This window comes from Melospiza georgiana, chromosome 7 (assembly GCF_028018845.1).
Source record: "Melospiza georgiana isolate bMelGeo1 chromosome 7, bMelGeo1.pri, whole genome shotgun sequence".
Taxonomy (NCBI): domain Eukaryota; kingdom Metazoa; phylum Chordata; class Aves; order Passeriformes; family Passerellidae; genus Melospiza; species Melospiza georgiana.
In genome coordinates, this window is record NC_080436.1 from 25,469,803 (window position 1) to 25,484,745 (window position 14,943).

At 60.9% G+C, this 14,943-nt stretch overlaps 1 protein-coding gene across 1 annotated transcript; it reads right to left on the minus strand.

Annotated features, from left to right (window-relative positions):
- Positions 1-1,396: 1,396 nt before the first annotated feature.
- WNT6 (Wnt family member 6) lies at positions 1,397-13,516 on the minus strand. The gene is made up of 4 exons (XM_058028219.1): positions 13,440-13,516; positions 5,312-5,532; positions 2,142-2,443; positions 1,397-1,880 (listed from the first exon to the last, which is right to left on the minus strand). Exons 1-4 carry the CDS (start codon positions 13,514-13,516, stop codon positions 1,419-1,421), a joined length of 1,062 nt encoding a protein of 353 aa, XP_057884202.1. The 3' UTR covers positions 1,397-1,418.
- Positions 13,517-14,943: the final 1,427 nt, after the last annotated feature.

A 14,943-nucleotide genomic window follows, 5' to 3' on the forward strand; every position in this document is an offset into this window, starting at 1 on the left:
AATGGTTCACCAGCCCCGTGCTTCTGCTGCCCTTCCCTGCTGGCTGCCTGGGGTGGGGTAGGCGAGGAAGGCACACTGGGGGGCATCCCCAGCACCCCATGCAGCCTCCCCTGCCTTGCAGTGTGCCCAGCACTGTGAGCTCTGCTTTCACCCTGCCTGGCAGTACCCAGCACATGGGGCATTGCCGCTTGAGCCACCTCGGCTTAGAGCTCTCCTGAAGAGGGGCGTACAGGAAGGCCCCCAGTGTGCAGCACTGCCGCGGTGCGGAGGGCAGGCACAGGAGCGTGGGCCTCTCTGCCGAGGGTCTCACCCTGCTGACAGCCCTCTGGGGGTCCTCAGCCCGGTGGGCATTGCCAGCTGAGCAGGCACTGCACACACACATTCCACCCTGCAGTTACCTAAACCCCTGTGCTGGGTAACCCTGGAGAAACCAGTTCCTGTGCGCTCTTTGCAGCATGGGAGGGACCCCCTCAGAGATTCCTGGAGCCCCTGGAACAGAGGCTTGGCAGCTTGCCTTGCTGGGCAGCCAGGCAGGCTGCTCCTCACCCTGTGTTTGTCCATGAGGGGCACAGGCTGATCAGGTTATAAAGACACACATGCCTGGCACCCTGCCACCCAGGTGGGGTTGCACGTGGCCCATGGCATGCCAAGTGAATGCCTTGCATGCCACCAAGCCAACAGTGTCAGCGCTGTCCAGGGCTTCTGTGTGCCAGGCTCTGCAGCGGGGACTGCAGTGACATGGCTGGAGTGAAAAGAATACAGGGTCCCCTCGAGAAAGTCAGAGCACATCAGCACAGTGTTAGGGCAGCTAACCTCAGCTACCTCAGGCATGAGGCACGAGTGGAAGCATCACGGACTGCAAACATCCCAGGTCAGGTGGTGGCAGGACACAAACGGGCACCCCAAGCAATGACTGCTGTGGGTGATGGGAGGAGAGCACTCACACACTGGAAGCAGCAGAGCAGGGCAGGAGAGCACTCGCCCTCATCCACACACATCTCCAGGCTTGACAGCCACAGAGAAAAACAGAGGGTAGATAAAAAATGAGCTGGACTTCACCACAGGTCCCAGCAGGGCTAGGTGCTGGCAGGAGTGTGACTGACTGCGACTCACAGCTGGGGCAAGGCAGCTCTCTGGCTAATCCCACTCCAGTACAGTGGTCAGCGCTTCTCAGCCCTCCCCAGCAAGCTCTGTGGCATACGGCTTTAAATAGCTTTATTATGGAAGCTCTGTGCCACGGGGACCATGGGGGTGCCAGGCAGCCCCGTGCTGCCCTCTGGGGAAGCCAGGACTCCTCAGAGCGCAGAGCTGAGCTCACCCACGCTGACCCTGCCCCCGGCTCCACCTGTCTCTGTCCCGGGGGGGCCCTGTGAGCCTGGAGGTGGCCTCCCAAATTGTCCTCGCCTGACCCCAGGCCGTCAGATGCAGAGGCTGAGCTCCTGGCGGACGGAGCACTTGCGGCACTGCACCACGCAGCACCAGTGGAAGCGGCAGAGGCAGTTCTCCTCCAGCACCACCGTCTCGTCCCGGTGCCCTCTCCCGCAGCACAGCAGGTCGCAGCCGCTCGTGTCCATGGCCGTGCTGTTGCAGACGCGGCCCCTGGTGCCCAGCGAGCCCGTCTTACGGTTAGCCGAGCAGAAATCAGGCGAGTCGGCCGAGTAGATGAGGTCCTGTTTATCGGGAGGCTTGATGTTGTCGCCCACAGGGATGAGGGTTTTGCCGTCGTTGCCTCCCATCACCTTGAAGGCCCCGTTGAAGCGCTCGAGCAGGCGGTCGCCCACCTCGCGGAAATGGGGCATCTTCCTCCAGCAGGTCCGCAGCGTGCAGGAGCCCGAGAGCCCGTGGCATTTGCACTCTGTCCTCATGTAGCTGCGCACCGCCTGAGGGAGAGACAGCCATGCTCAGCCCTCGAGGCCCTGCCCAGCACCTCCAGCCAAAACCCTGCCCCATGGTGCTGCCCTGGCCTGGGAGAGGGGTGGGGATGGAGAGAGGCTTTCCAAAGCACCTGCAAAGGATTCCCAAAAGATATTGGGTAATATTTCAGTCAAAGCTGGCGCAGGTACACGGCTCGGGGACACTGGAGGTGGAGGGCTGGGCAGGGGCACAAGGGCTGCGGGGGACAGGGAGTGCAGGGGCCTTACCAAGCGCCCGGCTTCGTTGTTGTGCAGGTCGATAAGAGCTCGGATGTCATTTTTGCCTTTCTTGTTCTTGGCATCCATGAACTGCTGGGATTTCTCGTAGCCAAACTGCACATCATCCCCGCAGCCGCCCCACTCCCAGGCGGTGCCCTCTGTGCCCGGCCCCGCCGTGGGCGAGGGGGGCGCCCGGCTCCGCGTCAGCTCGCAGCCACACTGCAGCAGCTCGCCCATGCTGCAGGCCTGCGTGATGGCGTGGCTCACTCCCGCCGCCGTGATGGCGTACACGAAGGCTGTCTCACGGATATCTGCAGGAGAACAGGAGAACAGACAGGGCTGGGATGTGGGGTCAGCCTCAGCAAGCAAAGCACCACCCCTGGCTTATATCCCAGTGGCTTCCCCATTCTCCCTCTTCACATGTGCTTGGTGCTGTTCTCTGGGCAATGCACCCACCCTGGAACGGGCTGCCTGGAGCAGGAGATGCCTCCTGCAAGCAGATTTGAAGGTTCTGGGGGATGGTCAGGCCCTGCCAGTGTTCCTGCACTCAGCTGTGGAGAGGCAACAAATCTCCCACCTCCCCTGAAAGTCTGGGTGCTACCCCGTAGGAAAGAGGGAAGCTCAGAGAGCAGAGGGTGGTCCCAGATGAGCAGGCGGTACCCACAGCTTCCTCACACTACCCTGCAATTTCCCTCCAAGCAGTAAAAATCCCAACCCAGCTCCAAACTGGCACCTGGAAGGGCACACTGCGAGGGATACCGAGGGTGCCACTCACCCTCTGCAGGGCGGCAGTGATGAAGCTGTGCTGCCTGCTCTCCCCCCACCACCCTCTTTGCCATGGGGAGCTGCCCGCCCCCCTCTCTGCACCGGCACAGCCTCCACCCTGCAGGATTATTTATTATTAGTATTTGCTCCTGTCTCTCTCTGCTCCGGGACACGAATTCCAAGCATCTTTCCCCTGCCCGGACCTGCCGCTCGCAGCCGCAGCCAGCGGGGGATTCTGGCGGCAGGGGTGCGGCGCCCTGCTCGGGGGGCTCTGCGCCCCCTGCGCCGTGCCAGCCCCGCTCCTGCCCGCCCGGATGCCAGGGCAGGGCTGGCCCAGGGGCTGGCCTGCAGGGGATTCCTGGGCAGGGAGGGGAAGGGGGGTTTCGGGGGTGTCCCATCCCTCCATCTTCTGACGTGGGGAGGCTGCAGGAAGAGGGATAGCAGGGCACCAGTTCCATGAGCGGCTCCTCCAAAAGCCCGCGCAGCACCTGCATCCCTCTGGTGTGAGCAGGAGCTGGGCAGAGCGGTGCCTTTCTGGCATTGCTACCAAGGGGGTACCACCCCCTCCCCGGGCCCACCCGACCACCCGCCTGCTCCCACCTGGGGCTGGCAGAACCCTCAGCAGACAGCCCGAAGCTGGCAGAGGTCCCCATGCCACCCTGCCAGCCGGGCCCTGGGGGGATGCCGCTCCTCTGGCAGTTCCTCCAGACACGTGGCTGCCCCCAAGCCAGCCTGCCCTGGCATGCCACACCTGGCACAGGTGGCAGCAAGGGAAGAGGGGACAGCCATGACTGTGCCAGGGAGGCCATGGCCAGAAATGAGAGGTTTGCAGCATCCTTGGATAGAAAAGGATATTGGATGGAAGGTGTTTATCTGATGGAGCTGGGAACCCCAAAAATGCTGAGATACTTGGTGCAGTCCCTGCAGGTTTACAGGGAGGTTGGTGCCTGCTGGCACCTCTGAGGGCTTCTGATACCCATCTTGTTGCTCTGGGGAACTCCACACCTCCAGCTTCCTCAGAGTGCCAGGGACAAACTCACCACTGTCCCTATGACATTGCTTATCTCCAGCAGCCCAGCATCGAGGCTGGACCAACCACCACCATCGTGGTGGCTCCTTCAGCATCCCCATGCCTGATGTGCCTGTGCCTCCTCCAGCACGAGCTGTTCCTGGGTACCCAGCAGCTCATCTGCCAGTGCCTTTCACTCCCCACCTGGTCTGGCCCTGCGTTCTGGCACCATCCCACTGCCAGAGCAGATCCCTGCCTGGCACAGGTCCCACCTGCCTCACTGCCCGTGTATGGTGACAATAGGTGACTCCAGAGGCAGGAGAGTCCCCCATGTGCCCTCTCTGCCTCTTGGCTGAATACACCTCCCTGTGTTGGGGGGAACCCACATCTGCAAATCAGCTTTTTAATGAGTCTATTCCTCTCCCATGTGCCAGTGTGTCCTGTGAGGCTTCAGCTCTGACCCCCACCAGTATCAGCAGTCAGTTGGGTGCCCAAGGCACCCCGCCCTCTCCAATCCCCCCAGGTTTGCCACCTTCATACCCCTGCATGGCCCATGGACATATCCACCTTGCCTTGGGCTGGCCAAGCACCAACAGATGTGATGGCTGAGGAGACCGGGGCTTGCTCCAGCATCTTCATCTGCCATAGCACAGGGACCAACATGGGAAGAGGGGCAGGGCTAAACTCACTTCCCATTAAGTGATCCAACCAGCCCAAGGTGTTTCAAGCAACCCCTCTTGCTTGGAACACCATCCACTCCCAGCTACTCTCCCTGAGGAGCATGGCAGGGATTTCCCATCCCTCACACACTCACGGGTGCCCTCCTGCTCTGCCCCTGCTCTGATTTTGCTGCAGCTGGGCCTGGCTTGGATTGCTGTACCCACTGCCTGAGACCTGCACAAGCCTTCCTGCCACCCAGCCCTGTTCCTCAGGGTGACACCAGGATGCCCATCCAGGGACAGGGACAGGGACAGGAGACAAACACTCCTCTGCTCCCTGAAAGGCCAGGAGGAGGGATGTGAAGGGCACCCACGTGTGAGGGGCAGCTCCCAAGGGCTGCACACTGCCTCCCAGCCAGGCCCCTTCCCACAGCACACCCTGGGGTCCCGGGGGAGCAGTAAATCACTGCCAGACGAGGGTGCATTCTTGGGCTTCATGAAGCCCCGCGCTGTCTGGGAGCATTGGTAATTGCTTCATTACAACACAGGGAGACATGTCCTGGCAGTAAAACCTCGGCGTGACTGCACCGGGGAGCACTGAGCAACCCCCTGCACACACACACACACACACACACACACACACACAGAGCTTTGCACGCCAAGATTCCTCCAGGAGCCCCGGGGAGGTGCTTCCCCAGGCTGGGGTCCTTCTGGGAAATGGGAAGGCGAGGAAGGGCTGGCCTTACCCTGCTGCAGGATCTTGCCGAAGTACTTGCTGTGGCTGGTGCAGTTCCAGCGGCGGAAGCGGAATTGGTACTGGCACTCCCGGACGCCCAGCTTGGTGCCCTTGGCCACCTCCTGCACGATCTCTGGCTCCAGCTGGCACAGCTCTGCCTGCTTCCCCGCCAGCCGCTTCGTCTTGCGGCAGATGCTGTTGGGGTCCATGACCAGGGGGCTCCCCACTGCCCTGCAGGAGGGGACAGCGAGCAGAGCAAAACCAGCACCCAAGCCCAGCAGAGACCAGGGTGTGGGTGGGACACGAGCAGCCCTACCCCCAGGGATGGAGCAAGGCTGCGGGGCAGTGCCAGCTCCATGCTGAGCCCGGGTGACAAGGGGACAGAGACATATGCAGTGGGGGTAGGACAATAGGGATGGGTGGCTCACCCAGGCAATACCTTGCCCTGTCCATCCATTGGGGAATTGGGTGGATCTCCTACTGTGGGACAGTGGTATGCTGGCACATACCACTCTACACTCTACATCCTTGGGGACATTCATGGTGGTGTCCCCAAGGGAGATGGCAGAAATATTGTGCTACTCAGCACCTGTTCCTTGGGGCTGGCACTGACCTGACCCAGCCCTGGCATTGCCATGTGACTGATGCCCGATGCAGCTGCGTCTCCCAGAGCTGTGGACACAACAAGGAGCCCAGCCAGCAATCTTGGTGTGTCTCCCCCTCTCCACGGGTTCTCGCTGCTTCACCCCGTGGGAGACTAGAAGAGTGACCTTGCTTCTGATAAAGGCCCTCGGCTGCTGGCCAGGATCCTGTAGTCACCTCCCAAACCCAGGCCCTGATTCCAGGGAACGGAGCTGCAGGCGGCTGCGGGAGTGCAAGGGAGGGATGCAGGTGGCATTGCCAGCTTTGCCAATGCCAGCGAGGGAGGGCAAGTCTTGGCTGGGCCCACGTCAGAGGCAGCTCCTCCTTGCCAGCACAGCTGGTGTGAGGTGCCTGACTCCCTGGCCCCGAAGGCAAAGTCTGAGCTCAGTGCTGTGCTCCCCGGTGTGCCATGGGCTACAGAAACTCCTGTACTTTCCCCACACATTTTGCCTGGAGTGCCCTCCGTGGTGCAGCTGCACAGCCTCCAGCGCCCTGCCTTGTGCTGGCACGGGCCGTGCTCCAGCTCTGCCACGGGCAGCTCCGGAGCCATGGGCCACACCAATTCAGCACAGCCTAAACTCAGCCCACCCCCGCCTCCAGCGCGGCTCCTGTGGGCTCATCATCCCGCTCAACAACATGATTTTCACGGCCATGGATGCCCACAGAAGCTCAGGGCTGGACCCAGCAGACCCCAGGATCAGGATATGCCTGATGATTGGGAGGGTTACAATCCCTGGGATTCCCTGGGGAGCAGTGCTTGGGCGGCCTGTGCTGCCTTCAGCCCCACTCACTGGAGAGCATTAGCTGCACAGCTTCCAAACCCAGAGCTTTATAGTCTGGCCAAGCCCCAGGGGCTCAAAAATCACAAGCTGACTCTTAGTGTTTAACTGTGTTCTGGGTTTCCTCTTCACTCTCATGCAGCTGGGGGGCTGTGTTTGGGACACCAGGCTGCAGTTCTCTGCTTGCAATCCTGTCCCCAGTGCAAACCCCCTCCAAGCCCCTTGTTTGAAGCTCAAAGCCCTGCCAGGATCCCCCTGATTCATGTCAGCTCCCCAGCTGCCTGGATCTCCTGCCTACCAGACCCCAGCTGGCTTGGAGAGGATGTGCCCTCTCACACAGCCTGGAAAAGGAGCCCTTATGCTTTGGCTGGAGGTTTAAAGGTTAAACAGCTCAACAAACAGCCTGGAAAGGGAACTTCCAGCAGGGAAACTGAGGCAAGCCCACACTCCTGCCAGGGAGAACTCATCTCCCTTTGCTCCTGGCAGCTCAGTTTCCCTTTGCTGCATGATTCACATGGACCTCTGCAAAGAGACGGGGCAGCTGGGGAATCATCACAGAGATTGCCTGGCACAGGTCCTCCATAGATGGGGACACTGAGGCCCACGTGGAAGGCGACCAGAAAATCTGTCCAGACCCATCCCATGATGACCACAGAGGGATCCAAGCCTCCATGTTGGTCCCCAGGCTTGCTGTCCTTTGTGGCCACAGCAGGATGGCGGAGGTTTGGCTGCCCCCGTCGGTGGAGTGGGGGAGAGGGGGAGCCGGGATGGGACTTTCATTAAGAGACGACTCTTTGTACTCATATAAAAACGATGCTCCAGCCCCCGGGGCCGCCAGATCAAATGCTGAACTGTGGCTCACCCCGGCCCGCTGGATCAGGCCAGGAAGGAGAGCTGAGCCCCGCGGGTCTGGGGGCGATGGGCGCCTCACCGGGGGTCCCCACCCATGGTCCAGGCGGCGGCGAGGCTGGCGGGAGAGCAGCAGCTCTGTCCCTGCCGGCCAGGCTGGGGTGGGCTGCTAAGTCCAGAGCGATATTAATTTCCGCTGGGCTCCGCTTTCTGGCACGGCGAGGCTGCCGGGAGCCCGAGAGCTGTTTTGCTTTGGAGGGTTTGGGGGGGGGGGAGAATGGGGGGAGACAAGGGCAAGAAAAATGCTGCCAAACTGCTACCACTTTGGCAAGGGCTCCGGCGCAGGGCCCAGATCTGCCTGAGCTTGTCCCGCTCCAAGGCCTCCCGCATCTACAATTAAGTTGCCCCACCTCTGCTGCCGGGCACTCCTCCCCCTGCCCTGGTGAAGGAGCAGGGTCGCCAGCCCGGCTCCCCACACCTCGCCTGGGGCACCCCGGCCCCTGCCTGGAGCCCCCAGCCAGGCTCAGCGGCACAGAGCATCCCTGCCACCTGCCCCTGTGCCCTTTGCTGCCTGCCAGAGCTGCTGCTGGGGGCTCTGGCTGGCCCAAAAGCCAGCGGGATGGTGAGCCCCACTATCCAACCTCCCCGCAGCCCTGTGTAAGGGAAACAGCCCCCATTGCTGAAAGGGGAGACTGAGGCACAGACAAAGGGCTGCAAACCACTGCCCACCTGCTGCTGTCAGCCCTCAGCTGCCACAGCTACAGCCTGAGCCCAGTCCCAGTGACACACGTCAAACAGGAGTCACCGGGGCTTCTGATGCAACCCCTGTGCTCTGCATGCTGTGCCTGCTGCAACAGAGACAGGGGTTCCCAGAGAGACAATCACCATTTTCCACAGCTCAGCTCATGGTCATGGGACTTCCACTATATCCCACTCTCATTCCCAGCCAAAATCATGGACCAAGGAGCCTGGGACAGGTCACCATCTTCTCCTTGGGCATGGGGGATGATGTGGAGCAGGACTTCTGCTCCCTGCCAGCAGAGCATTATGGAGGGGAGCCAGCAGGGTCCTGGTTTGCAGGAAGCCAAGGCAGTGAGGCCGGTAGAACTACGCAGTGAGGAGGAGGACAGTCAGCTTTCCAAAGTCACACCTGCAGGAGAGCAGTGGCTGGGCCATGCCAGCTCCATGTGGGATCTGACAGGCCTGCACCCATTGGGTACTGCTGCCTGGGCACTCCTGTGGGGCAGGGGGACCTGCTCTAGGGCAGTAAGGCTGTGTCTTGCCTTGCATACAGGTCTCTATCCCAGCCTCTGGAAGCCCTCAGCAGGGTGATGTAGGTACTGGGGTACCCAGGTCAGCACTCTGAGCCCACAGGTAATTCTGCACCCACCTGGAGAGGTAAAAACTGCAGGGTGACAGCCCTGGACACCTGACCTCCATCCCTGGGGACATGGGTCACCTCACATCCCACACAATGATGTCACACTGTGTGACAAGTCACACCCAAAGGGAGCCTGTCTCTTTCCCAGCTGTGCAGACAGGGCAAGGGGGACCCACAGATGAATTTTCACCCACCCAGCTTTCCCTCAGCCCATGCAGGCATGTGGTGGGCACCCAGCCCCTCACCCAGGGCATGTGTGGGTGCTGCCAGTACTGGGGCACTGGGTGTGGAGCCAGAGCAGGAGCCCACGGGGGTGTGGTGAGTAAGCAGCAAGTCACTGCCCCGGGGGGCACAGCCAGGGCTTGGCTGCCGAGCAGCACCTGGGGCACTGAGGCAGCAGGAAATGCCATGGCTTGGGAAGAGAAGGGGGACCCCCATTCCCCGCCCTCCTCCTTACATCTCCTTGGCAAGGATGGCTGCAAACAGCTGGGGAGCTGCCTAAAGGATCGAGGCTTTGGCATGGCATTGCACCAAGCCATGGACCTGCTGGCTGCAGGGTCATGCTGAGGCCAGGCTGTCGTGAGCAGGAGCCGCCCAAACTTGTGCTGCAGGTACTGGGGGGATGGACGGAGCATTCACCTGCAGAGGTGGTGGTCCTAAAGCCATGTCCAAACCCTGGAAGGGCTGGGATAAGAGGAAAGAAGTCCAATCACTCATGGTCACTGCCTCCTTCTTCTGGGTGCTGACAGGGGCTAGAGCTGGGGTAGCATGAGGGCTCGGCTAGTTCATGCCCAGATGTGGGTGCCACATGTTGTGGGGGGACCCTGCAAAGCCTGAAAAGATGTCAGAGTGTGCCCAGTACCCCCCTGCATGACAGGGGTTTGAAGCACTCAAGGTTCTGATGCAAAGGCCAGACCAATCCTCCAGCTGTGTGCATGAGTAGGGCACGGCCAGGGAGCCTGGGTGTCACCATGGGAGATGGATGTGACCAGGAGCAGGGACAAGGAATGGCACTGGGGAAAGTTCAGCTGCCTTGTGGGAGAAAACAAGTCGCCCAATGCTGGAGCCAGTAGTCATCTCAAAGGGTGCAAGAGAAACATTGTCCCATTGAAAAACCCAGCAGGTCAGCAGCTGCCCCAGCAAGGGCACAGGGAGATGGCATCAGGCAGGGGCTCTCCCTGTGGCAGATTCATTCCTGCCCATATGGTGCTGCCCCAGGGCAGAAGGCATGCTAGGGAAGGCTGGGCAGCCGTGGGGTGGCAGCTGTGGGTCAGCAGGACCAGGGGTGACTCACAAGGCTCAGCCCAAGGCAGGGCCCTCCAGCCCAGCAGCCTGCCCTCACAGGCTCTAGCCCTGCGCTGGGGGAGCTGGGCAGGGAAGGAGGAGAGAACACTGCTGGGTGGTCACACAGGCTGTGTGGCTTGAGGGACATGGGACTGGGACCCCTCAAGCAAGGGTACAGCCACAGGGGCTGGTGGGAGAGGTCCTCTCTGAGCACCTCTGAAGAGAAGCTGGAGGCGCACTGCCCTCGTGCATGGATGGGCAGGGCATGGAGGGCAGGTGTCCGTCCCTCTGGGCCCCCTCAGACCCACAGCTGGAGCAGAGCACATTTCAGCTGGGATGATTTTCTCCCTTGCTTTCCCCTCCATCTCCCAGCTGCTCTCAGCCATGCCCATGGAGAGCCAAGAGGCACCAGGGGAGCTGGTTTTGCTTGCCCCCATCCCCAGAGTGCCTCTGCACTCCTGCAAACCGGCTTGGCTGAAATCCTGCCCTGAACCTGCCTGGGGCTCCTCAGACACTCAGTTTGCCTGCTCTGTATCTCTGCAGCCTCTGGGCCAGCCCAGGAGCCCCAGGCAGTCCCTACCTGTCCTGCTCAGGGAGAAATCACTGTTGCACAAGGAGCTGAGCAAGAAATGTGTAAAGAATAGGGCAGGAGGAAGAAAGAGGATTTACAGAGCCTCTGGGAGCAAGGAGAGCCTACTCCCTGCAGCTTGGCACTAATCAAGGTGCCAGCAGCGCGTGAGTGACATATCTTCCATTGGCACTGACCACAGCCTGCTCCCTTTTGCCATGGGAAGGTGTGTGTCTTCAGTGGGCTCTCTGGGGACATCCTCACACAATGGGGATGCTCTTTCTCAGGCTACGGTGTCACTAGCAGGGTGTCAGTGCTTGTACACCATGCCTAAATCTTCTTCCATAGATGCAGCCATGTGCCAGGATCCCAATGGGCACAGTTACCACCCGTGAGTGGCCAGGCCCTGCTGCTTGCCTGGGCTGGGACTGCATCTTGAGATCCAGCCCAGCCCTCTCACAAATTAGGGCATCAGTGGGGGAAAATGCTGGCTTAAACAGGCAACCCCTGTAATCCCCCAGCACACAGATAATGTACTCAGGGGTGGGATGGGGAAGTTGTAAAGACATTTCTTTCTTGGCCAGGGGAAAATGGCTGAGCACCTTGGCTAAGCACCCACAAGTGGCCAGTGATGCACACACAAATGTGTGCCACCAGAGCCCCTATGCATCAGTGACAGAGAACAGCTCTATCAATGCCACCAGTCCTGGGGCTTCCAGGAGTTCTGGCACAACACACAGCTGCTCCCCTGAACCCCTCCCCACCAACAGCAAAACCCACTGACACCAGTGCTACCCAGACCGGGGAGAGGGGACCAGAACAGGAGCAGGCACACGGGAGATGCCTGTCATGAGTGCCCAGACTCGTCTGCCCCACACAGGAAGGGCTCCCTGAGATCATCTCAGCCAGGGGCCAAAGCACCAAACTCTGAGACAAGCAGCTCATGAATCACCCAGCTGCTCCTCTGCCCGGTCCCAGGAAGCCTGGCACATCCATTTGGCAGTGCTGGTGGCCTCACCCACCCACCACCTCTTCCCAGCTCGCTGGCTCCAGAGTGAAGCAGAGTGAGCTGGTGATCCCCCTGAAGCCACTCCACTGCCCAGTGCATTTGCTGTGCATCAGGCAGCTGAGTTATTATTCTTAAAATAAAGGTTCCTTTTTTCTTCTTCTTTTTTTTTAAAGAAGAAAAAGCAAGTTTGACCCCTTGCCCTCCTCTGCCAAATCCTGCTAATCTCCTGCAGTCACTGCTGCCTGTGCACACATGGCACCAGCAGGACCCAGACTCGACGGGGAGATGCAGTTCTGAGCACCTGGAGCAAGGGACACTGGTACCTCTTACCCTGCCCTGGCTGGTGCTGTCTGCCTGCCCCTGAAATGACAGCAAAATGAGCCTCTGCTTCACCTTTACCTGCTCCAGTCATGGGCAGGTGTCCTCAAAACTGGAGCACAGCACCATGAACTTGGAGATATGGGGGAGGATGGGGCAGAGAAAGCATGGACAGCTGAAGGGACAGCTCTGTGTGTGTCTGAGAATTGGCCAGGAAGAAAGAGCAGCAGGATGGCACATGCCCTGCAATGGCACAGCTACCCTGAGCTGGGTGGCACGGAGCATGGAGGCCCTCCACAAGCACCCTGCCTTGGCCAGGCTTGCCCTACCTCACTCTCCCCTCTTCTAGCACAAAAACCCAAGGCAAGTCCCTCTCAGCCCCACGCTAAACCCTTGCCTGGCAATAAACTCAACGCTTGGGCTCCAGGGACAAACTCTCAGCTGATGTACAAGTGACTGTAACAGCACCATTTACTCTCACAAAGATCCCCAGTGCAGCCCTGGAGCCAGGGCTAGCAGAGGGAATGGAGATGTGGAATAAATCACTGGTGGGCAGGCAGGGCACTGTGAGGGGAAAGGCTTATGGAGAGCTTTATTTTAGGGGTCAAAAGAGTGTGACAATGTGGAGACGAATAGCCTCAGATAATGAATGATAGCCCGGACGGCACGCCGGGGAGCTGGAATCTAAGCACTTAAAACCGGATAAAGACAGGCTGGGTGAAATTCTTAATAGATTTAAATAGTTCATGTTTCGACAGATACCTGGGCTTTCCAAGGCTGGGTCCCAGTTCTGTGCCTGTAATGAATCCCCCACCCCCTCTGGTATCCTGCAAGGCACCGTCTCTGCCTTTGATGAGGGCACCATTACAAATAGGGGTTTTGTCCCTGCTGTGTCCGGGCCACCGTTCAGGGGGGACACTGTAGGGACCCTAAGGCTTTTAATTAAATTTGACTTATTGAAGGGGTCTGGAAGCCGCTAAGCCCCCTTGCCCACCCCTCAGGCATGCAAGCTTCCCAGGCAGTGGGCTGGGGGTGCGGGGAGGCAAAGTGCAGCTCTCACCACAGGACCCGTGCACCCTGTACTCCTGGGGATCCCCCAGCTGCTGCCTCCAGCACATTTGTGTGCCCAAACGCTGACAGTATGCGGGTGCCCCGGTCTGGACCAGAGCAGCCAGCGAGCAGCAATTCCAACCCAAGCGGTGCCTGGGTGCAGGGGACTCTTTTGTCCCCAAGCTGGGGGAGACGGCCCCCGGAGATCGAGATACCCTGCGCGCCCTCCTGCTCACCCCCGCGGGATGTGCTACTCACCACCAGAGCCCGATGATGTTAGCGGGGCAGAGGAGGATGAAGAAGAGCCCCAGCTGGGTCCGGGAGGAAGGCAGCATCCTGCCAGGACTGAGGAAAGCGTCGAACTCGCTCCACGCCGCTGGCCGGGAGCCGGGCACCCCCGAGGTCCGGCCGGGGCCCCGGCGGGTGGGTGCCCGCTGTCTCCCTCCGCCGGGCCGGGCCGGGCCGGGCCGGGCCGGGCAGCAGCGCGGCCGGCGGGGCCGTCCGGGCCGAGCCGGGCCGGGCTGGGCTGGGCTGGGCTGGGCAGGCACCTCCGGGCGGCTGGAGCGCGGCGCGGAGGCTGCTCCGGAGAAGGAGGAGGGACGGGGCTGCGAAAGCATCTGCTCCGACAGGGAAACCGGAGCCCGGGGGACGGACAGGGCGGGCCGGGCGGGGGGACTCCCGGGTGCCAGGCTCCGTTCCCAGCGCAGAGCCACGGACGCGATGCGGGCACGGGCACCCTCCGGGAGAGGACGGTGGCCGCAGCCCGCCTGGCCCCGCGTCCTGCCGCCGCGTTTGAATGTGTGAATGTGCAGCCCATTTTGAGGATCTGGCTGGCACAGCCCTGCCCCCGAAGCCCCGGACCTGCTGCGGACCTGCTTGGCACGGACCTGCCTGGCAAAGCCCTGCTTGGCACAGCCCTGCCCGGCTCCACTCGGGGTCCTGCCGCAGCCCTGTCAAACCCGACCTGGCCTCGAGGTGTCCCCGACACCTTCCTGTCACACTCCTGCCCGACCCTGACACCCCTGACATGGCCTTGCCCAAACCTGGCGCCCCCGTGTTGCCCCAGCACAGCCCTGCCCGGCCCCTGTCCCTGCCTGGGCTCGCCTGGCACAACCCTGGCTCCATGACCCTGCCTGTCCTCAGAGCAGTCTGTCCACCTGGGAAAGCTGGAGGAGCGACCCCTCGCAAGCATCTCCCCACATTTAGCTCCAGCACTCTGGAGAGACACACCTGGGGCAGAGGGACACGCAGGAGAATGATCGAGCCAGCCCTAGGAGCAAGGAGACCAGGAGTTACTATTCTCCTGGTGGTGAGGGACATCTTGCTCATGGTGTTTTCATTTCAGGTGCTGGGGACCCAGAGCAGACACAGTTCCCACACCAGCTCATAACAGCAGGAGCTGCCTGGGCAGGAGGAAGCTGATGTGCCCAGAAAGTAGCAGGGGGCCACACAAGGGCTGTGCAGCTGGGGACAGGAGGAGCCCATAGCCTGCCACACCAATGCTCCCCACAGAGGAGCCTCAGGAATGGTTTTCCAGAGCTCAGTCCAGTGCTCTGCATCTCTGAATCCTCTTGTACCATTTATGGCTCCCAGCAGAGCCTGGGGATCAGCTCCCAGCCCTGCAGCTTCTGGGCCATGGATCCTGGGAGAGGATCTACCCTGGGGGAGTCTCACCTGATCTCTGTACCCAGCTCCACTGAGCAACCAGCCAGCCCACTGGGCTAGCCCAAGGGAAAGGAGGTATCTTCCACCCGTGATGGGC

Coding starts and splice junctions, on each gene's coding strand:
- WNT6 (XM_058028219.1), bottom strand. CDS start 13,516: ATGCTGCCTTCCTCCCGGACCCAGCTGGGGCTCTTCTTCATCCTCCTC. Junction 5,533..13,439: donor AACATCATCGGGCTCTGGTG/GTGAGTAGCACA, acceptor CCCCTCCTGCAG/GGCAGTGGGGAGCCCCCTGG. Junction 1,881..2,141: donor ACAACGAAGCCGGGCGCTTG/GTAAGGCCCCTG, acceptor TCTCTCCCTCAG/GCGGTGCGCAGCTACATGAG.